The sequence below is a fragment of the Saccopteryx leptura genome, chromosome 3 (genome assembly GCF_036850995.1).
Source record: "Saccopteryx leptura isolate mSacLep1 chromosome 3, mSacLep1_pri_phased_curated, whole genome shotgun sequence".
NCBI lineage: Eukaryota > Metazoa > Chordata > Mammalia > Chiroptera > Emballonuridae > Saccopteryx > Saccopteryx leptura.
In genome coordinates, this window is record NC_089505.1 from 81,169,090 (window position 1) to 81,193,248 (window position 24,159).

General features: G+C 57.8%; 1 protein-coding gene across 4 annotated transcripts; it reads right to left on the reverse strand.

Annotated features, from left to right (window-relative positions):
* Positions 1-2,489: 2,489 nt before the first annotated feature.
* ZNF787 (zinc finger protein 787) lies at positions 2,490-21,999 on the reverse strand. 4 transcript variants are annotated; one of them, XM_066374693.1, is made up of 4 exons: positions 21,733-21,999; positions 9,682-9,770; positions 4,767-4,864; positions 2,490-4,203 (listed from the first exon to the last, which is right to left on the reverse strand). In XM_066374693.1, exons 1-4 carry the CDS (start codon positions 21,796-21,798, stop codon positions 3,134-3,136), a joined length of 1,323 nt encoding a protein of 440 aa, XP_066230790.1. In that variant the 5' UTR covers positions 21,799-21,999; the 3' UTR covers positions 2,490-3,133. The 4 variants fall into 4 exon arrangements, with proteins under 4 accessions (XP_066230790.1, XP_066230793.1, XP_066230792.1 ...); XM_066374696.1 differs by lacking the exon at positions 4,767-4,864 and having other exon boundaries at positions 21,733-21,847; XM_066374695.1 differs by lacking the exons at positions 4,767-4,864; positions 21,733-21,999 and adding an exon at positions 21,018-21,233.
* Between the last annotated feature and the right edge of the window lie 2,160 nt (positions 22,000-24,159).

Consider the following 24,159-nt stretch of genomic DNA (forward strand, 5'->3'; position numbering starts at 1 on the left):
CTTCTGATTTAAAATTCCAGCTCAATGCCTGGCCTGTGGCGGCACAGTGGGTAAAGCGTCGGCCTGGAATGCTGAGGTTGCCGGTTCAAAACCCAAGTCACACACAAGGAGCAACTAGTACGAGTTGATGCTCCCTGTTCCTCCTCCCCTCTCTCCTCTCTCTAAGACACCAATAAGTAAAATTTTTTTAAAAAACAAATTAAGAACAATTCTGGCTCAAGATCATGAAAAGGAAACCAAAGTTACTGATGTGAGCTTCTGAACCTTAATTCTCTTTGTGTTTTTTTTTCTAGCTTTGCCGAAGCACAATGAAGAGATAAAATAAAGATGGTTAACGTGTACCCTGTGTTGATTTGACCTGTGTGTACAATGGGAAAGGGTTTCCAACATCCAGATAATTAGCCACATCCATCACTGCACATATTTCATTTGTTTATGGGAAGGACTTTGTTCTCCTGAATTCACGCTGAAGAATTGGACACTGGAGGCCCTTAGACCAAAATGGGCTATGGATGTGTTCAGGTTGGTTCACACCAGACTAAATGTTTAAAATTTAATTATTGATTTGAGAGAGGGAGTAAAAGAGAGAGGGGGAGAGAGAGAAGGAAAGAGAGGGAGGGGAGAGAGAGAGAGATTGATTTATTGTTCTACTTATTTATGCATTCATTGGTTGACTCTTGTATGTGCCCTGACTGGGGATTGAACCTGCAACTTTGGTGCATATCGCTCTGACACTGTAACCAACAGAGGTACCCAGCCAGTGCTGGTTCACTACAGGCTTTTAAAAAAAAAAAATTGTCAGGGACTGAGCATTAGGCTGTTACAGACACCCCCAGGGTGGCCCTTGAGACAAGTCTCCCAGGTCAGGCAAGCTCTTCTTTGCACAGAGGAGGAAGCAGAGCACGTGAGAGTGATCAGTTCACGTGCCCGGGGCCACGCTGCCTATCTGTGGCCGTAGAAATTGGCCCTGAACTTTTCTTGCCCTGCTGTGAGCTCCCGCCACTCCTTCTTGGGTAGGAGACAATGAGGCCGACAGGAGAGCTGATACACAGTCCCCACCCTCCCAGCCACGCTAAGCTGCTGCAGGAATCAGAAGCTGCTGGCTTCTATATACTTGAGTGACAGGATACCTTCTGCCTGCCACCCAGGTGCCCACAACTCCTCTTTTCCCTCCTCCCTCCTTCCTCCCCCCCTCCCGCTTCCAAAAGTAGCCAAGGCCCATTGGGCAATGTTGTCTCAGTCCTGGAGTCCCCATGCCCGTCTTTTGGACCGGCAAGTTTCACCCCTCCCTCCTTTAAAGTGACCTGAGATCTCAAAGTAAGCTGAGCCCAGTGCACTGATTTTGCACGAGGGGATGGACGGACACTTAAAAACATGTCCTTCCGACCTGAAATCATGCCCTCCCATGATAGCCTAAATACATCCTCCGGGAGCCAGATTTGGGGCTCAGATGGGAAACCTCAATTCCTCCTCCAGCCCCTCCTCTGCTGCTGTGAGGGGAGCGCGGAACCCTCTACCCCCAACCCCCACCAGCCTCCTCGGCCTCCTGCCAGGCTGAAAACAACCCGTGGCCAGCTCGGCTCTCTACCCCACAGGACCGCCCACAGCAGCCTCCCAAGATCCCGGGGACTGGGAATTGGAATTGGCATCAGAGGGTACCACCCAACGAACCACGTGCCAGCAGCCCTCACCTCACAGGGCTGGGGCCCTGACGGCAAGGGCCTCGTCAGGCACTGGACAGATGTCATACCCTCGTCCTGTGCACCCCTCCTTAGCCCCTGCAGTGGGACCCCGTAAGCAGCCTAGCAGGGACACTTCCAGCTTCCTCTGCAGTGAGGTGTGACCCCCAGCCCAGGGGGATGTGAGGAGGGGGGAGACAGGTACATTTCTAGGCCAACACCTCCCAGAAGCTGGACACAGGGAGGGGCACCCGGGCTCGCAGAAGTCAGGTAGGGGGTGGGCTCCTCGCTGTCATGTAGACACAAGCCACCTGCCACTGTCTGTCCTTTGAGCAGAATTGATATTAACGGGCTATTCCTTTAATTTTTTTTATTTATTCATTTTAGAGAGGAGAGAGAGAGGGAAAGAGAGAGAGAGAGGGAAAGAGAGAGAGAGAGGAGCTGGAAGCATCAACTCCATATGTGCCTTGACCAGGCAAGCCCAGGGTTTCGAACTGGCGACCTCAGCATTTCCAGGTCGACGCTTTATCCACTGCGCCACCACAGGTCAGGCCTTTTTTTATTTTTTAATTTTTGGCTATTCCTTTAAAAAGCAGCAGTAAGCAGCCCCAGATCCTCACACGCCTAGACACATGGTGGCCGGCCCTCTGTGGCTCAGGACCAGCTGCAGGTGACTTGGTCAGGTCACTCGCCCAGGGAAATGGCCCAGTCTGCACCCAGGCTGGGCATGAACTCACGAGCAGCTGGCCCTCTCTGTTGCCTCTAGCCCTTGTCCCTCCCTAACTCAAGAATCACGCACAGCAGACACAATCGGATAGTGCCATTTATTGGCCCCCACCCCCTTCCTCCACCGCACCCAGGCCACAGAATAGGGACGGACCTTCTCCAAGGGGCACCTTGGATAGGGGCTGGTTCTGCTCCCGCATTTCTGCGCCCCCAGACCCAGGATGGGGGGAGGGGGCGGGGCTTGGGCAAGGAGAAGGATGGGACCCACGAGAGAAGAGAAAAATAATGGTGGATGAGGTCAGGAGGGTATGATTAAAAGAAAATTCTAAAAAAGGAAAAGGACCCCTCTTTCCCTTCCTTCTCTGGGCCCCCCCCAAATGAAAAGGCCTTATTCCTCGCCACGCCCACAACGGTGGGGAAGAGAAAGTGGGGACATGGTCTTTCGCTCGTGGGTTTGTCATCTCTTGGTCTCTAGTTCACATCATCTATCTCGGGCTCCGCCGAGAACCTACAAGGGGCAGGCCAGGTCCAGCGCCGGGGCGCCGCGGGAGGTGAGCATCCCCGAGGCCACGGCACTGCTGGACCACAACTGCGGGGAAGCGCTGAGAGGGCGCTGCGGACCAGCGCCCGGGCCCCCTCGGTCCATTTCTCCCCATGTCTAGGGGTCCTGCGCTGCCGTCGCTCCCGCCGAGCCTGAGGGGCCCATCCCCCGGGCCCCCTCCCCGCCCCTACCGAGCTTCCCCTCCGCGGCACTCGCTGCACCGGCCGGCGGCTGCCTCGTCCTCGTCGTCCTCATTGTCCTCGCCGGCCCGGTAGTAGCTCTGTCCGCAGCCGCTGCAGACCGCGGGTGCGCCCACGGCGTGGACCTTCTTGTGTCTGCGCAGCGCCGCGCCCTGCACGAAGCCCTCGCCACACTCCACGCAGATGTGCGCGGGCTCCTCGCCGCCTGCTGCCCCGAGCCCGTCCCCGTGCTGGGCACGCTGGTGCGCCCCGAGCCCGGCCGCGTGCCCAAAGCCCTGCCCGCACTCCACGCACACGTAGGGCTTGGGGGCTGGCGCGCGCCGCGAGCGGGGCCCCGGAGCCTTGGCGCCTATGCCCGCCACCGCCGCGCCGGCCGCGGCCCCCTCTCCTGGCGCGCCCACCACGATGATGCCATCGCCGTCGCCCACGGGGATGGCGATGTCGCCATCGGCCGCCGCTGCCTCCTCGGGTGCCTTGGCCCGGCGCACGCTGGCCGCCAGCACCTTGGCCGCCACACCAGGACCAGACAGCTCCGGGTGCAGCCGCAGGTGGCGTGCCAGGCTCTTGGGTTGGCTGAAGCCGCGGCCGCAGCGCGGGCACACGAAGGGCTTGAGGCCGCTGTGCGAGCGCCGGTGTTTGGCCAAGCTCTTGCTCTGCGTGAAGCTGCGGCCGCAGTCGGGGCAGGCGTAGGGCTTCTCGCCCGTGTGGATGCGCTGGTGCTGCATGAGGTTGGAGCTCCAGCTGAAGCGCTTGCCGCACTCGGAGCAGGCGTACGGCTTCTCGCCAGTGTGAATGCGCCGGTGCTGCACCAGGTGCGAGCTCTGCGAGAAGGTCTTGCCGCAGTCGGCGCAGGCGTTGGGCCGCTCGCCCGTGTGCGTGCGCTGGTGCCGCGTCAGCTTGGACCAATGGCTGAAGCTCTTGCCACACTCGTTGCAGATGTAGGGGGCCGGCGGTCGCGGCCGGGGTGGGGGGCCGGCTGGGGCCGCGGACTGGGGCGGGGACAGCTTGGTCGGGGGCCAAGTGGGGACATCGTCGTCATCCATGATGAGGATGTCCACTAGAAGGCGAGAGGGTGGGAGGGGAGAAGAGTCAGAGGTCAAGCTCCATACAAAACCCGTCCACGTGCAAGTGCGGCCAGGCCAGCCAGGGCTTGGGGGTCTTCCACCCGGCTGTCCTACCCACCTAGTGCACACCTCGGGAAACCTCGTCACCTCTGGGCGCCCTCCAGCCCCGCCCCCTGGCAAGGGGCATGGCACCGCGCACTTCTCTGCCCAGACCTGGTCCTTCTGGTGTCCTATCTGCCCCCAACCCCTGACTGGCCTGGCCCTACTTTCCTCAGAGCATCTGCCAGTCCTGTTATTTCACTGAACGGCCCATCCCTCCGGACGTCTTTCGGGCTGTCGCCCCACGTCTAGAATACAGTAGGAACACCTGGATGGGGGCACAGGTGTTCTGGGGAGGGCTCACAGGGAGAGAGGGCCGAGGACCACAATGACCCGGGCCCAGGGACCCCGAAGTTGCACAAGCTGGGAAGCATGTGGCCTCTGGCCACAGGTTGGAGGAAGAAAGGGAAGGGGCTGGTGACAGACCACAGGCCAGTCCCCCATGGCCCCCACGAACCTTCAAGTAATGCATCCACTATTACAGATGTCCTCACACAGGTCACTGGTTTTGTGGGTCGTGTCTGCCTATGGGCCCTGGGTCTTGCCATCTGCAGACTGAGGACACCCACACAGACAGGCTGCCCAGAAAAGCCACACACCCGCGCACACCACCCACCCGCGCACACCACCCCAGCCCTGCGCAGTGTGCGGGGATAAACCAGCCTGCCTGCTCCCGGCTCACGCTGCCTGCAAACCGGTCTCTGTGCACCCGCCTGAATTTCTGCCCCCTGGATGGCCTGGGCCCGGCCTGGTCAGATGGTGATGGTGGGCACCTGATGCGCCCCGGCAGAGCACAGCCATGCCCCCTGGGCCTCCTCGCACCCCTAGTTCAGCTGCCCTAGGTGTTCCAGCACTGCGCACAGCAGGACACGGCGCTATGACACTGTCCCCGAGACTATGCTGGTGGCAAGCATAGGAAGAGAGCTACGATGTACCGAGGACACCGGCAGCACACAGGCGTGTGGCTGCTAATTTTTCCCCATCCAACGCTATTTTGGGGACTTACAGGGACACCTTCCCACCTAAAGGCATTTTCTGTGTTCTTTGTGGGGCTTGGGGAATCCTGGGCTCAGACGTGGCATCCCAGGTGACCTCCCAGAGGAGTTCAGTGACCACACACTGAGCTGTGACAGTAAGCTGACAGAGACATCAGTGTTCTGTCCCCTGTAGGTGATTCCTAGGACACCAGCTGTCATCTTTCTGGTTGAGAGAGCTCCCTCCTCAGAATCAGGACATCTTGTATTTCTATGCATCTTCTGGATAGCCTCCCCTCTAGACACCTGTAGCTCAGGCCCCAAGAGGAGCGGGGATGGCCCAGCGACCCCACCCCCACTTGGCCCCATGCCCCTCGCATCCCATGCTGGGACCACCAGGGCACAGGGCCTGAGGCAGCAGGTCGGGAGGCCTACCCAGTCCTGGGCCACGGGTCTGCCCCCTTCACGGTCATGGATTTTCCTGGGAGACACTGCAGCAGCACCCTGATGTCCTGTACCCCAGCAGGTCTGATCAGCATCCCCACCACAAAGGCTGTGACAGTTCCGTGAGATGACCCGCTGGCCTGGGGTGGCTGGTGCCAAGCACAGGGCACACGGGAAGAGCTCACAGAGCACTAGCCACTGCCAACAGCGTCAGCACAGGAATGCAGCATCCTTCCCGCCAACATGCCAATACCGGGAAAAAATGGTAACATTCCTGAGGTTCTATTCTGCAGATGCCCTTGGTAAGCCAACCCCATCTGAAAGAAAAACCAACTCCTCGATTCTCTTAGTTCCAGTCGCGGACCCGGGCAGCACAGGGCCAGAGCAGCGTGGCAACTGTGGGTCACACCCTGCAGCGAGGCCACCACCACCGCAATGAATGAGAGGGCAGGAGAAGGAAACGTCTCATGGGCTGGGAATACAGAGAGGACAGTTCTGGGAACCTATCTCTGTCCCGAGTACATAAGCACACAGGCCTGGGGTATGTCCAGACCTGGGAGGCGACTGCATAAATGATTTCGGGTCCTGACAACAGTCGGAAGAACATGCTATGGGAGTTCCAGGGCCACTGCGCCAGACCGAGAGGGAGTTGGGGCCTGCCCCAGGTGACTGTGTCCCCTCTGCCAGGTCTCTCAAGGTGCTTTCCTGTCTTCAGGGTGGGCAGGTCCAAACTTCTGGGGCAGAGAGAGCTGGAATCTTTTCTTCAGACATCTCATTCTGACGCCCCCACCTCCCAGCCCACAGTCTCCAAGGAACCGAGTTTGCAAAGCCACAGGCCTTGCGGATGGTGCCCCAGGCCCATGACCGTGTGGGAGAAAAGGTGGCCCACAGCTCCTGCACAGCCAGCCACTTCCACGAAAGGAGAACATCCCCCAGGCTTGGTGTCCTTCTCCACAATGGCTACAGAGAGCCCCCAAAGCCGCCCTGAGCCCACATAACGCTGTTCCCTGTGCGGGAATGGTGCTGGGTGCCTCCAGTCGGTCCCTTCTCTTCCTTAACCAGAAAGTCACAAGCGATGGGGCTGAGCCAGAAAAAAGCAGCCATGGTGACTTTGAGGCCACCTCTTAATGTCACATGTCCCTATCTGGCTAGTGAGACCCAAGTGGAGGGAGACACCCCCAGGAAGCAGATGTTGCCTCCCTCTTCTCACCCTTCCCTTCCTTCCACCTTTGGTGATTTCCAAGGAGGAAGTGACCACAGGAGCTCAGGCTCCATCTGAGGATGGCACCGAGGAAGCCACCAGGGCCCAGACGTTGGTGACTCACAGGGGAACAGCTGAATTAACCACCCCTGGAACGGCCCACCTCCAGCCAGATGCCCCAGACCCTTCAACGAACGTCCTTTGGGCTGCAGCCACTAGCGGGTGGGTTCCCCAGACAGCTGAGAGGGCCCCCGCAGGTGCTGCCACACCACCTCGTGTCCTGCTTCAAAGTCTCCACAGGGCCTTAGCTCTTCGGCAGCCGCTGTCCTCTCGGTCACTGCATCTCTGTCAGTGGGCGGCCCCTTCCTCCGGGAGGCCTGTGCTGACCCTGACCTCTCAGGAGAGGCAGTCTTTGCAGGAATCCCATTGGTAACACTGAGCCAGTTAGGTCTCCCGGCACCCATGCTGGGGACAATGTGCCGGGTGGCCACAGTCCAGGTGGGCGCAGCAGGGTACGAGATGAGCCAAGACACGGCCTCCGTTTCAAAAGGCTCACACACCGGCAGCTATGGACAAGGAGGGATGTATGGAGGTCGGTGTGCCGGTGATTCGGGTGTTGAGACACAGTGGTTGGGGTCTGGCAGGGTTGGCTGGTTTCATTCGGGATGGACTTGAGAGTAGGTGTGGAGGTACAGCGGTCCAGTGTGCGCAGGCGTGGCCCACAGGGAGACTCCAGGACCCTCCGCACCAGGCTCTGAGTCGGGCCCGGCACCACCCACTTTCTCCTGGGAGCTGCAGCCGCACCTGGTCCCTGACATCCGGACTCCGAGGGGCCGTCAGCACGCATTCGCTGCCTTTTCTCCACAGGCACCCTCTTCTCCTCCACCCCCATCCCTACTCTATGGCCCCAGGGCCTTGCAACCAGCGTAGAACCCAATTTTAATCAGCCTGGGGGCACTGGGCCATCTCAGGGCCAGACTGCTCCTTGCTGGGGATGGGAGCCCCCGAGGTTGACGGTCTGCTCACCCACCTCCCCATGGAGGCTGCCTTGACCCCCACGCACCTGCTCTACCCCAGCCCCACATCGCTCACCATCAGGCCAGAGGGAAACCGACCACAGCAGCTAATCTGGCTGAGCCTGCTTCCCGGTGGGCGACAGCCCAGCACTGGCACGTCACAAGCGAGACAAACTCGGCAGACAATGGGACACGCAGCACTTGGAAGAATCCAGGCCACACACCTTACTAGCAGAACTAAGGGGATGTCACAAAGTGGTGGCACCCCAGCACAGATTTCCAACAGACACTGGCTGAGATGCAGAGGTGGGGGACAGTGAGCTGGACAAGTGAGACGTGAGAAGCCACCTGCACTCCATAGATTTTTATTTTCATTTTTTTGGTGAGAGGAGGGGAGATAGACTCCCACACACACCCCAAACAGGATCTACCCTGCAACCCCATCTGGGGCCAGTGCTGGAGTACCTAGCTATTTTTAGTGCCTGAGGCTGATGTGTTCCAGCGGAGCTGTCCTCAGCTCCTGGGGCCACGCTCGAACCAATCGACCCACTGGCTGTGGGAGGGGAAAAGAGATGGGGGGGGGGGAAGAAGCGGATGGTTACTTTTCCTATGTGCCCTGAGGGGAAGTGAACCCGACTTCTGCACGCAGGGTCCACATGCTATGCACTGAGCCACCAGCCAAGACCTCCTTAAAGATTTTTTAAGAGAATGACACAATGAATAACTTGTAAAATTAAAACGTAACTTACTCCAAGGCAAACACACATTTTGGGGACAATTTTGAACATTTCAGCACAGACTGTGTATTAGATGATAATTGAGGAATACCATTTTGTTCTGTGAGATTCATGTTTTTACAGTTAGTTGGTTTTTGTTTTTGGGGGTGTTTTTTTTTGGACCCTTATCCATTGGAGGATTTAGAAGTGAAATGATACAATGGGATTTTCTTTAAAATAATGCGGGGGGGGGGGGGGGACAAACCCACAAAACTAGGGCCACGGTGTGACACAAGTATTGTTGCTAATCACTAAATCCAGTGGGGCAAAGGGGAGGGTCGTTACACCCTGTATCTAGGTTTGCAAGTTTCACAATGAACTAGATTTTCAAGTTAATTTTTAAAAGGCAGAAAGGGCCAAGGACATCTGACAAGGAGGAAGCAGGAGGCCCAGGGTAAACGGGCAGGGGTGCGCTGGTGCCGGCACTGTGCTCTGCGCCTGTGTGCTTTGAGTCAGGTTTCACGGGTAGGAGGTCACCAGCTCACTTCCGGGGGCGTGGCTAGAAGTGTCTCCTTCTGGCCCTTTCTGGAGGCCAGCGAGCTGCGTGAATGCGTCCCGCACTTTACCCCACCCCCACCACCCCGTGAGCGCTGTGCATTCAGCCCACACGATGCTTTATTAAATAAAACCCGGCGCCCAGCTTCCCTGCGAGCGGTCCCACCACCCGGCCCACCAACATGCGGGTCTCCAGGCTCCTGAGAGAACCAAGGGCCCCTAGAAAAGGGGCAGAGCACCCCAGGACGCTGAGGGGTCAGGGGCCACTCCTAATGAGGGACAGTGGGAGGGTGGCCCGCGCAGGTTCCCAGGGACGACAGCCAGGAGGAAACCTGGAGACTCCCCAGCCCAAGGGGGTAGCCTGGCTGAGGCCGGGTTAATGGGGCCTGCAGGAAGGATGGGTGACCCCAGAGGCATTGGAGGGTGGGGGCACAGGGTCAGATGACAACTGCTGAGGCCGCCTCACCTGGGTTCTCGTGACTGGCCATCTGCTGGTCCTCGGAATCCAGCGGCCCCGGAGACCAGGCCTCTTCCCGCAGCTCCATGTGTGGGTCCCTGCCAGAAGGGATGAGACGGAAGGATAGTTTACATGATGCTGGAGGACAGGAAGCCTGGTGGGCAGATGCGTCTCAGCGCCCATCAGCGCTCGAGATCCGAGTGCCCAGCTTCGTCCTGCAGACAGTGGGACCAGCCTGAGGCCACACAACCTGGAGTGGGGGGGGGGGGGAGAGGGCAGGCAGAGAAGCAGGCTGCAGCCACCCAGAACCACTGGCCCACCCCCATGATAGCCCCCTTTCCAACATGGGCAGAGACCTGCAGACACAAAACCCCTGCCTTTCCCCACATGCTCAAGTAGCAAGTGCTCGCGGGCTTAGGAGCATGGCCACGACCAGCAGGAACAGGTCTGGAAGGATCTCCAAGGAGGAGGCATGTGGGGAGGGACAGGGTAGCGAGTGCAAAGGGCCGGGGCAGTCCCAGGCCAGCCACAAATGTGCACAGATTCTCCCACCGGGCCTCACAGGCCAGATGGGGACTGGGCGGTCATTTGAAATGCAGGCCCCTTTGAGGTGGGCACCACCACGCATTTTACAGATGCGGAAACGGGCTCAGAGATGCAGCAAGGACACCTGGACAGCAGTGGCCATAGCCAAGCAGTGAGAGTACTCAGTGCTGCGCTAAGGGGACAGAGACTCCCGGGATATATATGTGATGTCAGAACATGGAGGGAGACACACCTGTCAGCAGCCATCACCCTTCAGGGTGGCAAGCGTTACCTCCTCAAAGAAACACCCAGCCTCTGCACTGCCCCCGTCCCAGTGACCCTGAGACCACGGGGCGCCCAGCATCTGCAACATGGTGGGCCTGGGGCAGGTGAAATCTACACAGGACAGGTGACACGATTTCAGGCAGCCCCTGCCTGGTAACCCCATCCCTCTAGCTCAAGGGAAAACCCAAACCCACCCCAAAAAATGCTTCTTGCACAAAAAAAGAGAAAAGAAAAAGAGAAAAAGAAATTCAGAGCAGGGAAAAACTGGAAAGAACCCATCAGCCCCATGGCAGGGGGAGGAGGAACACTGAGTACATCGTATAGACGTGGTCCACAGGTGTCACAGCCTCAGAAACCGTGCAGTCCATGGCCACCCCTGCTGACAATTAGAGCAATTTTAACCATTACCTTTCTTTCCCAATTTTTACCGTAATGGTTAACACTTCTATGGTAAGGGAAAAAGACTGTGAGGTGGTACTTTTTTTTTTTTTTTTGATGGCCACAAGGACTATGTGTCACATGGGACAGTCATGAGGTGCTGAGGGGCAAAGTGGGATGAAAACTCAACCGGGTATTCAGGTCCCACAGGGCAAGCACAGGGGCCCTCACGCATGGCGGTGGATGGGGCAGCACCTGTGGAAAACAACCTGGCGGGTCCTTGGAGGGGAAGCAGGTACCAGGTGACTTGCCACTCCAGGGGTGCCCAAGAAATAAAGCATGTGTCCACACACAGACCTGCGCATAAAGCTTCTCACAGCACTATCCATAACAGTGGCTGGAAAGCAGAGAGGACCCAAAGGCTGGAAGAAACAGCCACCAAGGGCACAAAGAAATCTCCAGGGCCCTGGCCGGTTGGCTCAGCAGTAGAGCATCAGCTGCCGTGTGGAAGTCCCAGGTTCGATTCCCAGCCAGGGCACACGAGAGGCACCCATCTGCTTCTCTACCCTTCCCCCTCTCCTTCTCTGTCTCTCTCTTCCCCTCCCACAGCCAAGGCTCCATTGGAGTAAAGTTGGCCCAGGCACTGAGGACGGCTCCAGCCACAACAGAACATCACCCTAGAGGGTATGCTGTGTGGACCCCAGTAGGGAGCATGCAGGAGTCTGTCTATCTGCCTCCCTGCTTCTCACTTCAGAAAAATACAAAAAAATAAATCTCCAGGACAGAGCTACATGGCTGCCGAGGCTGGGCTAGGGGCACGGGGTGTTTCTGGAGTGACATCCTGTGACCAGATAGCAGTGACACTCTATGTGAACAACACTGATCTGCACACGTTTATAAAGGAGTTTTTACAGCATGTGAATTATGGAGCAATTAAAAAGTGAATATAAGTTAAACAAGTGTACAGGCCCTCTATTTACACTGTAAACATTAAATATGCATGAAAGAATGAACAGAAGAAAACCGCCAAGCACTGGGGGGGGGGGGGGGGGGAATAAGAGAGGCTGCTCCTCTGCCTTCTCCATCCAAACTTGTTTGCCAAGGGACTCCACGTGCTCCCGGGAGCAGCTGAGTGTGCGGATGCCAAGAGGGACTTCCCAGCTGGCGCCTCCAGCTGAGGCCCGGCTTCTTGCAGCCAGGGCCAGGCATCCCAGGGCTGTGTGCGGCCGGGGCCACCCTCATCCGCCCTAGGGAACCGGCGGGCTGTGGGGTGGTCCTGGGCTAGGCAGCCGGGGACGCTGGTCCCGTCTGAAGCATTCAAGGTGTCCGCCACCGACCTAGCAGCCACGCAAGCTCCCCACGCATTCAGCGGGTGCTTACTAATAACGGCCAGGAGCCTCACTGCCAGGACACAGCAGAGGGAACCAATCAACATGGAAACATACACAAGCACACACATGCGCGCGTGCGTACACACACACACACACAGTTTCCGTGGTGGACAGAAAGGGGAAGACAGTGAGTGACCGGGGAGTGAAGCAGGAAAGTTGGTCTGAGGAAAACTCTGTGCAGAACAGTCTCATTTTCCAGTTCGTCTTGACTTTAACGCAACAGCAGCCTGACCTGTAGTGGCACAGTGGATAAAGCGTCAATCTGGAACGCTGAGGTCACGGGTTCGAAACCCTGGGCTTGCCTGATCAAGGCACATATGGGAGTTAATGGTTCCTGCTCCTCCCCTCCATCTCTCGCTCTCCTCTAAAATCAATAAATAATAATCTGAAAAAAAAAAAGGGCAACAGCTGGTACAAGATGGGTGCTTGACCGGCTTCTTCCCGATGAGATCCCTCCTAGCACCCATGAAAGTGCCCTCGCTACAGGAGAGGAAGAGTCTGATCTCCAGATGTAGGGAGTCGGGGCAAAGGGAGAAATCTGTACAAGCATGTCTTTAAGGGGTCTATTCTCCTTTAGTGTCCAGGGGACACAGCTACCTGCCTGTCAGTTACCTGTTGTACAAGCACGCAAGCCTGGTCACTCCTGCGGGCCCTCCTGGCATGGAAATACAGCTCTTAGGTTTCTCTGTTAACTGTCTGAGTCTGTGCCAGCCTAAGAGGGCAGAAAACCCTCCGGGACAGACAGCTGGAAGCTGGGGGCGGGGGTTGGCACCCTCCATCTAAGAATGGATGCCACTGGCGCATTTCAGTGCCCCTGCACCCACCCAGCAGCCCTGGGCCTCAGCGCATGGGGGAGAGCGGGTACCCACAGGGGCAGGCGCACAAGGCCGGGGGGGGGGGCACGGCGCATCATGAAGGGGCTCACTTATTCATCCACTCACTCATTCTCACAGCTGCCTCGGCCTCCGGCCCTGCCCCCAGGGTCGCAGAGTTGGGGGCTGCCCCTTCCCACGGGGGGGGGGGCATGACTGCAGAGAGGGGAACCAGGGCTGTGGCGTGGCCAGCCCCAACCTGGCTGGTGGGGCGAGCGGCTTCCCGGACAAGGTCTGGGCAGTTCCAGAGTAGGACTGAGCGTGGAACTGGACATGTCCTGTGGGTGAAGGGGGCTCCGCCCTGCCTTGACCTCCCCACCCAGCTCCCCTAGTTCTCAGCCAGCAGTGCAAAGCCCCGCACCCACAGTCCCTGTGCCCCGCCCACCCCAGCCTGGCCTTTGCCCACACGATCCAATTAGCGCGTGGAGCAGCAGGGCCCCGCGGCTAGTAAACTGGAGACAAATTATTGTTATTGTTGTTATCAGATCCCACTCACCTCCCCTGGACGCCCGCCCACCAATTAACCTGCTCTTTCTTCGGCTGCCAACCCTTTTCCTCCTCCTCCTTCTCCCACATCTGGGGGCTAGGCTGCTCCCTGGCAGGATAGGCCGCCCGCACCATGCCTAACCCTGCCCCAGACCCTTCTCCCGGGTGCCTACTCACTTTCTGCCCCTCCTGGCTTCTCTGGCACCGCCTGCTCGACCTCCCGGCCATTCTCGAACCGCTGTCCCCTCTAACACTCTGGCCAGCAAATCCAGTGGCTACTTCTCAGCCTTGACCCTCCCCTCACCCCACCAAGTCGTGCACATGCGTATTCCCCAGCTCCTACCCTCCCCCTGCCCACCCCCACCACCACCCTCATTCCCAAACCCGGGCCCACACTCCTCCTCATAACACAGAGGAACTTGTCTTTCTAAGTCCCTCAGTTCAAACTACCCAGTTAAAAAGGGGCAAAGGATCAGAACAGCCGTGTCTCCAAAGAAAACATGCCCAGTGCCAGCGGGCACGTGACCAGATGGTCAACATCACTGCCTCTGGGGACATCCATGTGCATCAGCTAAAACCGGTGAGGGCCCGCTGCACGCCGCAGAGTGGACACAAGGAGGAGAGACAGCAGGGGTGGGCGAGGACGTGGGGACACTGGAACCCGCGCACTGGGGTGGGGCCGTGGGTCCCCGCAACCCACTTTTGCACACGCCCTCCAGAGAAATGACAGTGCGTCCACAGGACACAGCACACGCGCTCACAGAAGCGCACGTCACAGAGCCCAAGGCAGACACGTTCCGGTGCGGGGGCTGTCCCACACGGAGGAAGGAGGCTCCAAGCTGTGCAGCGTCACCAGCGACCTGGAAACATCGTCGCTGTGAACGAGTGTACACGACGCGTCCAGAATGGGCAGATGCACGGAGAGATGTTTACATGGAGGTTCCCGGAGCCGAGGGTGGTGTCTTTTTCGGGGTCACAAGAATGCCCTAAAAGCACTGTGGCGATGGCCACACCAACCTGTGAATACATCAGGCCGGGCTAAGCATCCTTGGAAGGGGCAGATGGCACAGTACAGGGACTGTCCCTCAGTGACGCTGGTGTTTAGAGGCAGCTCACTTCGTGCCACTCCCTGCCCAAACCCACTGCAGCAACTCCGAAACCCATCACGTCATCTTGCGAAGATTCTGTCCCCTTGGGCCCCCCCCCCCCACCATCCACCTTGGGTCTCTCTGGAAGGCCCGCCCACTCTTCCACCTGACCTGGCCGCGGACCTTTTCAGGGTGAGCACGTGTCCAATCCCTGGTGGCCATGCACGCCGGCCCCTATCACATCGCAGGCCGCTCTCCTGCCAGCGTCCACCCGTGTCTACAACAGCCCTCATTTCCTTCCCAGGTCTGGTCTGCTGCCCACAACCTGCTGGCTCAGCAAGGCGGCCTCTGACCCTCAGACTCCTGTTCCGCCCAGGGGCACTGCCCCCGGGGTGGCCCGCATGGTGGGAAGCCCCGCGGCATCAGCCCCCCCCACTTCCCTTTTCTGTGAGCACTTCACCCCTCACTCAGGGGCCTGAAACCTGCCTGCCCCGTCTTCCCTGGCCTGCGTCAGAACATGGGGGACCGTCCCTGCGACACCATCTAGACCTCATGCCCCCATCCCACTCAGTCCACTGGGAGATGACGCATCCCTGGAACGTGACCTGCACCTCTCTCGGGTTTTCCCGCATGCTTGAGAGTTCATCGCAGGCTTCTGTTCTGTCTCCCCCACCACCCCCAGGCCTCCCAGGTCTCTGAGGACCCACACCCTCGCTTCTAGTCATTCACAATACCCCCCCCCCACCTCCCCGACAGTCCTGCGCAGTCTCCCCAGGGGCCCAGGCCAGAGAATGAGTGAGGTCACAGTGGGCACACGCAGCCGCCCTCACCAACCCCCATTTTCTCCATGAGACAGAGAAGCGTCTAGAACTCCCTAGAACCTTGGCCGACCATTACAGTGGCAGGTACACCTGGGAGGGGCCGGAGCATGGCCCAGCCCACCTGCCCCATCCAGCACATACAGATCTTAAGTGTTGGTAACCGAAAATTGTTTAAAAAAACAAAAACCTAGAATACTCCCATGGGCCATCTTACGGCCATCACCCTCAATCGGGCCACCGGGCCAGCCTGCATCCTCAGGGTGGGTGCACTCTCCGGTCCTGGCCCTTCCTGCAGGTACTTCCTTCCAGGTGTGCTGCCAGGGCCCGGTGAAAAGGGCACCTCTGCCAGGAAGCCTTCCCAGACTATTCACTCCCCTCAGCTCAACTGTCCCGTCTTCTCAGACAGCAGAATGCATGGATCCAGCACAGGCCACATGCAGATCCAGGCACAGGTGCTACAGGCACCAAATCCTGAGCCCACATCTGCCGCCCAGACCGGAGGACGAGTTCTGGGGGCAGGCTGCCCGAGTCGGACTCAGCTCGCTCTCCACCACGTGACCTCCGCATGAGGATCAACGAGCGGACATGTGGGTGATGCCTACTCAGCCCAGGGTTCCAAAAGGGCCCGAGACTGCTGATGGAGGGTCAGAGCCTCCTCCCGCCGGGGCTCAGACATGCTCAGTGGCCAGTGTTATAGCCTACAGCCAGAGCAGCAAGGTTGGGCCTTGCCAGGTTGGCGGGACTCCGAGGTGGCCGCTGTCCCTCTCCCTTAGGACACAGGCACTTGTTCTCTGTCCTCCCATGATCATGGATGCATCCTGGACTGCACGCCACACCTGCACCAGCAGACTGTGAGCTCCGAGCTCCTGGAGAGCAGGGACCAGCTCCCCGCACTGACCCCGTACAAGGCAACCCCAGGAACCCAACAGTCCCTGACTAGCCTGACCTTTGAGGCTGGGACCACACTCCATGCCTCTCTGGGTCCCCAGCATTGCCCATTATGACTCCCCATAGGCAGGAGAGAGAAGCTAATGTACTGCAAATCCAAAGGCCAGGCACAGATAGAGAACCAGGAAGACCCCACGGCTCTCTGTGCTCCTGCAATAGGGCTACGGACGCTGGCGGTGTGACAACCCCATCTCCCCATCGCTGGGGTCCCGACTCCTGTGAAGGTCACACCTACAGTGAGGTCCCAGAGTCCCCTGAGCCAGCCAGCAGCCCAACCCAGCCCAAAGACTGACCCCTGAGGGGCCTCCCAACAGCATCCTGGCTCCCAGACGCCAACCTTGGCCAAGGGAAATAAATCAACACAGGCAGCAGCGTCTTGCTAAAGGGCTAAGCTCTGGGACCACAGGCAGCCCCATGCCCTGCTGCTGCGTGGGGCCCGAGCTTGGACCCATTCCTTCATTGGGGGCACCAGCTCCACCTCAGTGACCTCCCGCAGGAGGCCAGGGTGACAGCTAGTCCCCAGGGACTCTGGGCAGGCAGGCTGAGGAGAACCGAGCATGGCTGGGAGCTGTGATGACCCACGACCCACGACCCTGGGCAGCCAGGCAGTCACTGGAGGCCAGGGCCAGACCTCGGCCGCTGCCCGGCCACAGCTCACTACTGTCCTCCTGGAGTCCAGGGTTCTCTTGGCCAATTCCTCTGCCCCTTGGAGACTCAGGACAACCCACCTCCCTTGGACATCCTTCCCCGACCATAGTCAGACAGAGAGGCAGGACAGGAAGAGGCTAGGAAAACTCCTTGCCAAGTGGAATGGGGAAACTGAGGCAGACTCTCCCTGGCCTCTGCATCCAGCCCCGGATTCACCCGCCTCCTTCTCCTCGCCATGTCCACTCCTTTAATCGTTAAGCAATCAGGACAATGTGGTTCTGATCTGCATCACATCATCTCAGGAACAAAAAAGCTTCAGGTCAGTTGACCACACAGACCAGAGTTTTGGTCAAACTAGAGATAACATCTAGGCTTCATTTGTGTTGTAGCTAAGGGCCCAGAAAAGCAGCGAAAGCCAGACAAAGGGACGCCATGGCTGGCCTCGTGACCAGACGCAATGACCTGTGACCCCCCATAGCGCAGCATCAACCAACCTGTAGAGACCTCGACCCTGAGAGGACACACCTAGAGAGCGGATGAATATCCTATTGGGATCCTCCCCTAAAATGCCTGCCTTCAGAGAACATGTAAGAACCCTTCAGGCCAAGGACTCAGTACCTACCCCGCCCCCTCTAGAGCACACACCCATCAGCCCCCCACCCTTCTTTCCTAGGGCATGTATGTATCTTTGCTTTCTTTCTCTTAAGCTGTAAAAGTCCCCATGAGAACACTGGCCAGGTAGCCCAATTGCTTAAGAGTGCTGTCCCAATATGCCAAAAGGTTGCAGGTTTGATCCCCTGTGAGGGCACATGGAAGAATCCACCAGTGAATGCATAAATAAGTGGAACAACAAATCAATGTTTCTCTCTCTCTCTCTCTCAAGTCAGTCAATCAGTTAAAAAGTTTTCAAGTCCCCATGTGACTCACAACCAGGGAACAGCAGGCAGTTGGCTGGCGGTTCAGGGCTAACCTCCTGAACCCGTCTCCAAGGGCTCTCTTTTTGCCTCTGTTTCTTGTTTCTCATTTCCTGAGCCCACGCAGCCCAGCTGGCTCACTTCTTCTGCCTCGGTGATTTTCCTCCTAAAGAACCAAGGGCAGCCTGACCAGGTGGTGGCGCAGTGGATAGAGCGTCGGACTGGGATGCAGAGGACCTAGGTTCGAGACCCCGAGGTCGCCAGCTTGAGTGCGGGCTTATCAGGTTTGAGGAAAAGCCCACCAGCTTGAACCCAAGGTCGCTGGCTCCAGCAAGGCGTTACTCGGTCTGCTGAAGGCCCGCGGTCAAGGCACATATGAGAAAGCAATCAATGAACAACTAAGGTGTTGCAACGCGCAATGAAATACTAATGATTGATGCTTCTCATCTCTCTCTGTTCCTGTCTGTCTGTCTCTGTCTATCCCTCTCTCTGACTCACTCTCTGTCTCTGTAAAAAAATAAATAAAAATTAAAAAAAAAAAAAAAAGAACCAAGGGCAGCCATGCCCAGGCTCCTGTTGCAGTGGTCTTGCTTCTTTTTTCTTAAGCCAGGGGTCAGGAACCTTTTTGGCTGGGAGAGCCATGAACGCCACATATTTTAAAATGTATTCTGTAAGAGTCATACAACAACCCATGTACGTTAAGCATTATCCAATAAAAATTTGTTGTTGTCCTGGAGGACAGCTGTGATTGGCTCCAGCCACCCGCAACCATGAACATGAGCGGTAGGAAATGAATGGATTCTAATACATGAGAATGTTCTATATTTTTAACGTTATTATTTCTTTTATTAAAGATCTGTCTGCGAGCCAGATACAACCATCAAAAGAGCCACATCTGGCTCGCGAGCATTAGGTTTGGGACCCCTGTCTTAAGCCATTCCTTGAACTCACTGTTCCCAGCTTTAACCAACGTTCTCTCAAAATCACCTGGACTGATGTTGTGAAATCTTTCCTGCATGAAGAACCCAGAGTGCACATCACTACTAACATCAGCACCACCCCATACACACAAACCCCGGCTCCTATAGCTCCAGGGGGGCTGTTCTGCACACGCCCTGAACCCTCTGTATGGTACTTCTGTGCATGTATCTCCCCACCAGTCTCTGAGCTGCTCCAAGACAAAAATGCCACCCAGCATCAGCCACCTCAGGGTCTGGCCTGTGGAAACCTTAAAAAACGTGTGCCCAAAGACCTCCTCTTCCCTACTGCAGAGCAGGGGGCTGTGCCCATGGGCCGAGCACAGGCTGGGTGTGTGTGTGGCAGCCTGATAGACAAGACTCATCTAGTGAAACGTGCGCTGTGCTCTCCACCTTAGGGGATGGAGAGGAAACGGCCCAGGAAAGAGGAAGTCCCAGGTCCAAGGCCATGGGCCTGAAGGAGGGTAGCCTAGGCATGCCTGGTTCCAGAGCCCTTCCACAGGCTCAACACCCACCTCTCTGGCTCTAAAAGGAAAGCAGGCCAAGGTCGGCAGTGTAACTATCTTCCCGTCTCACTGGGCAAAAACCCAGATTAGTTACCTAAGGTCACCAAGGTCTGAGTTGAGTGGTGGGGCCAGGATTCCAAGGTCTGCCTGACCCCAGAGCACGGTCCCAGCACCGGGCCAAACCCTTCCTGTATTGCCAGGGTGGGGGTGGCAGTGAGCTCTGGAAGGCTTCCAAGGGGAAGAGGAGGAGGAAGACATAATTCCAGGAGGACTCTGATCTGCATGTTCTCTGGAGGCCGAGGGGATTGCAGCAGACGCAAGCCCTCGAAGGTCGCTGCATTTAGCAAAGCGGCTTACAGACTTAAGAGAGGAGATAAGCGAGCAGCAACAACAGCACCTGTGCTTCCGGACCCAGGCCAGCTCTGGCTCTCCGCTGGGTCCTCCGCCCTGCCCAGCCTGGGGCCTGGCGCCCGGAAACATAGGAAAACCCTGGCTAGGGCTGGGCTACGCGCCCTCCCTGGGCTCCCATGCTCCCTGGACCGTTCCACGAGCGCTCTGTTCTGCGGGTGGGAACTCAGGTGTCTCCAGGTCTGCGTCTCAGCTCCAGGCCCTGCTGTCCTTGGTACCCAGCCCCTAGGAGCCTGTGTCCACACTTGCTGTGGGCTCTCACGCCTATGGGTCACTTTTCCGCGTCTGATCACTCCCTCCTGAACTTGCAGAAGGAACCCTCGGGTCCGAGGAGCACTCCAGGGCACGGACGGGAGTGTCTGTCCGCCTTTGCAGTTGGGAGTGGGAGGCCCGGCCCCTGTCTGCGCCCTGCTCCGAAGGCCACTTGGAGCCTGGCCTTGGCTCAGCCGCGTCCCCCTCACCCCCGCCCTGGGGCGCACACGTTTCCATCCCCCGCCCGCGCCAGGCGAATGAATGAGCCTCCGCCGGCCGGAGCGCCCGTAATTGCCGCGCGGATCAAAGGCTGCACGCGGCCCGCTCCGGGCAGCAACGGGCCCGGGTGCTTTGAAAAAGGGAAGGAGTTTTTTTTTGGGGGGGGGGCCAGGATTCCGGTCAGGCCGGCTCCCCCGCCCCCATCGGAGCCTCAACTTCCCCCCCACCCCGGAGTCGCCACCACTTCCGGCCACCAGCAGCCAGGCAGGATGGGGTGGGAGGGAACACGGCGACCCCATCCGGAGCTGAGCCCCAGGGCAGAGAACTGCCCCCCGCCTAGCGCTGCGCACGCGTATTCCTCCCGGGCGCGTTCCCTGCCCGGTGCGGCCGTGCGCGCACCTTTCCCGCCGCGGCCGCGCGCACGCGCTCGGCCGCGGTCCTTCATGCGCGCCCCCGCCCCGCCGGCCGCGCGCCCTCACGCCCCCCCAGAGCGCGCACGCGCACTCGCCGCCCAGTAGCGCTCGCCGCCCGCCCCCCGTCCGCAGCCCAGCTGCCCAGGCGCGCCCCCCACTCCCCCATCCCCCCGGCCTTGGGCGCACGCCCTCCGCTCCTGCGCCCGCCCCTCACCTCCTCGGTCCCGGGGCCGCCGCGCTGCACTGTTCCTCCTCTCTCCTCCCTCGCGGATGGTGGCAGCGGCGGCAGCGGCGACTCAGACCCTGGGGTCAGGGGGACGGGCGCCCAGGCCGGAAGTGACCTTCCTGGCCGCTTCCGCCCGCGCCGCTTTCCCCCTCCCCCCACCCCTGTCCGGCCGCCACCCCGTCCTGGTCGCTCTAGGAAGGTGAGCCCGCGACCCCCCCTGGCCGCCGTCCCCCCCCACCCCCGGCTCGATGGTGCGGAGCCGGCACTCGGGAAGCCACTTCCGGGCACATCTAGGACGCGGGTCCTCCGGCCGCGCTCTATGGCGCCGTGCGCCGAGGGGCTGCGGCCCCGCCCCCTCCCAGGACCGGAGGCGCGGGCTCGGCCCGTTAGGCGGAGACTTCCGGTGGCTAGGGAAGGAGGTGCCCCCCCGCCCTCCCCTCCCGGAGCTGGGCCCTCGCGCCTGCGCAGTCCGCTCTCCCAGAGCCGGACGCGCGCGCGGGAGGTGCGTGCAGAGTGGCCAGGGCCGCTCGTGCCGCCCGGAGTCCTCCAGCTGTCTCTATCATCATAACCCCTTCCCGGCCGACGCTCCTCGCCGCGGGACCGGCGCCCACGTGCTGCCACGGGACTGTCCTCTGCGACCCTGGTCCTTTCGATCCCGGACAGAGCGTGCTGGCCTCCGGTGCCTCCCGTGTCCAGGTCTAACCTCTTCGCCTGCGTTTCCTCCCTCTGGAGTCGATAATAACAGGGTGCTCGTCCCAGGGCTTGGCATGCCGCAAGTCCTATGAATAACCGATCATCTGTCCCCACTGTGCAGAGAAGGAGGGACAGAGAGAGGTCATGGCACTTGTAGAATGTCACAGGCCGAGTTTGCAGGGCCCAGGCTCGAACCCGGTGGTCTGGCCGCTAGTTCTCCCATTGAACTGTGACTGATCAGATTGCCCCCTGGAAGAAATAAAGAGTATTGGTCACCGCCCCCAGGATCCACCTGCTCGCTTCATGCAAGGCGAGTGCTTAGGTGAGCACCGGCTGGATGTTAGCTCCTCTTGTGAGCCTTCTTCTACAAAATATATATTGTTAAATTATGGTTTGCACTGGGGTGTCCTTTCCTGTTCTGTATCTGGCCCGCTCTCACCTCAGCGCCTGGTAATCTAGTGTTATTTATAACCATGTTGTCGTCGTCACAGCCACCAACCTTGGGAGTTGGAAGGAAGGGGAGGGACAATTCACTGGAGGAACGCCTTTCATAGCCTTGATGGAACGAGATCATCTGTGTAAATTTGCTTAATTTCATTACCGGCTCATAGTAAGCTCTCCCTGAAAATGGTATTGGTTAGCATTGCTCATTAGGAGTATGAGTTCTACTCCCGTGTGATGGCTGTGTGCCCTGAATTCTCAGCATCAATGGTAAGACGTGCACTGTCAAGTTCATAACATATTCCATGAGAGAGGGAGGGGAAAAAAGCCCAGAAATGTATTAAAGGTGCATGGAAATAGCAAGTAATGCCTCTCTTGGAAGGTGACAGAGGTAAATGTTTCCATGCATCTCAGAACTGAGGGACAGTGCTGTGACAATGATCGCAGGCCTGAAGTTTGCAGGGTGAAACCTGTGCATAAGAAACATGGCACAGCCTGACCTGTGGCTGAGCCCTAGATAAAGCACTGACCTGGAACCGTGAGGTCACCAGTTGGAATTCCTGGGCTTACCAGGTCAAGGCACATACAGGAAGCAAGTACTACTAGTTAGATGCTTCCTGCTTCTCCCTCTTTCACACTCTACTTCTCTCTCTCTCCAAAAATCAATAAGTAAAATCTTAAAAAAATAAAATATAATATAAAAAGAAAGAAAGAAACAGTGCATTGCCTGACCAGGCAGTGGTGCAGTGGATAAAGTGTCTATCTGGGATGCAGAGGACTCAGGTTTGAAACCGCAAGGTCACTGGCTTGAGCAAGGGGTCACTGGCTTGGCTGGAGCCCCCGCCCTCCTGGCCCAGGCACAAATGAGAAAGCAATCAATAAACAACTTAAGTACCACAGCTACAAGCTGATACTTCTCATCTTCCTTCCAGTCAATCTGTCTCTCGCTCTCAGAAAACAAGAGAAAAGAGAAAGAAAGAAAGGGAAGGAAGGAAGGAAGGAAGGAAGGAAGGAAGGAAGGAAGGAAGGAAGGGAAAAGAAAGAAAGAAAGAAAAGAAAGAGAAAAAGAAAGAGAAAAAAAGAAAGACAGAAAAAGAAAGAAAGAAAGAAAGAAAGAAAGGAAGGAAGGGAGGGAGGGAGGGAGGGAGGGAAAGGAAAGGAGAGACAGAAGGAGGAAAGAAGGAAGGGAGGGAGGGAGGGAGGAAGAAAAAACACACATCTGTGCCCCTCTACTCTGAATCACATCTTTGACAACATGCCTGCAGTGACCTGGTGGTGGGAGGGGACAGCTTTATCCCTCTCTTTTCCATACCTGCTCCTGGCTGGCCAAATTGAGAATTGACAGGTGTGATCTCGGATCACCAGCTGGCGGAGAGTAGATTGATAAGCTGCAAGGAACAAAGACAGACCCTTGGTGGCTTCTGTGCCTGCTGAGATATCACACGACAAGTGTGACTTTCTGATTGAAATCGTGGACCATTCAGAATCTCTCTTCAGACAGCCCAACCGATACTAGGATGTTTCCCAGTCATAGGATGAGGTTGCCATAGAGATGGTGTAATTCACCACCAAAATCTACCCTTCTCTTCCAAAGGTGGGAATTACTCTCAGAACACCGCTCCCTCCCAGGGACTGCAGTGACCATCCCAGTGTGGCCTTGTGATTGCTTCTCACTGGCTGTAAACCAGAAAGGTGACCGTGTGGATACCTTGACCTCAGACTTCCAGACCCCAGAACTGTGAGCATTAAATCTCTGTTGTCTATAATGCACCCAGTCGGTGGTATTTCGCTATATCAGCCTCAACTTACTCAGTCATGGGTGTCTTTCTTCTGGAAGCTTCTCCTGTGCTAACTAATATGGGGTTTTCAGATGCTATGCAGTAAAAAACAATGGCAAGACTCCCCTTTGGAGAGTCACCAGCTTCTAGACAGAATTGAAAGCCACAGGACTAAGATCCCTGGGGCAAAGAGAGAGCATGAAATACGAGGGTGGAGA

Bases quoted from the DNA above. Each gene is read 5' to 3' on its own strand.
- ZNF787 (XM_066374693.1), bottom strand. From the start codon at position 21,798: ATGCCAAGCCCTGGGACGAGCACCCTGTTATTATCGACTCCAGAGGGA. The intron at 9,771-21,732 runs GTTAGACCTGGA...CCCTTCTGGCAG, and splicing joins GAGGAAACGCAGGCGAAGAG to GGACCCACACATGGAGCTGC. The intron at 4,204-4,766 runs GTTCGTGGGGGC...CTCGCCTTCTAG, and splicing joins AGTGGATGCATTACTTGAAG to TGGACATCCTCATCATGGAT.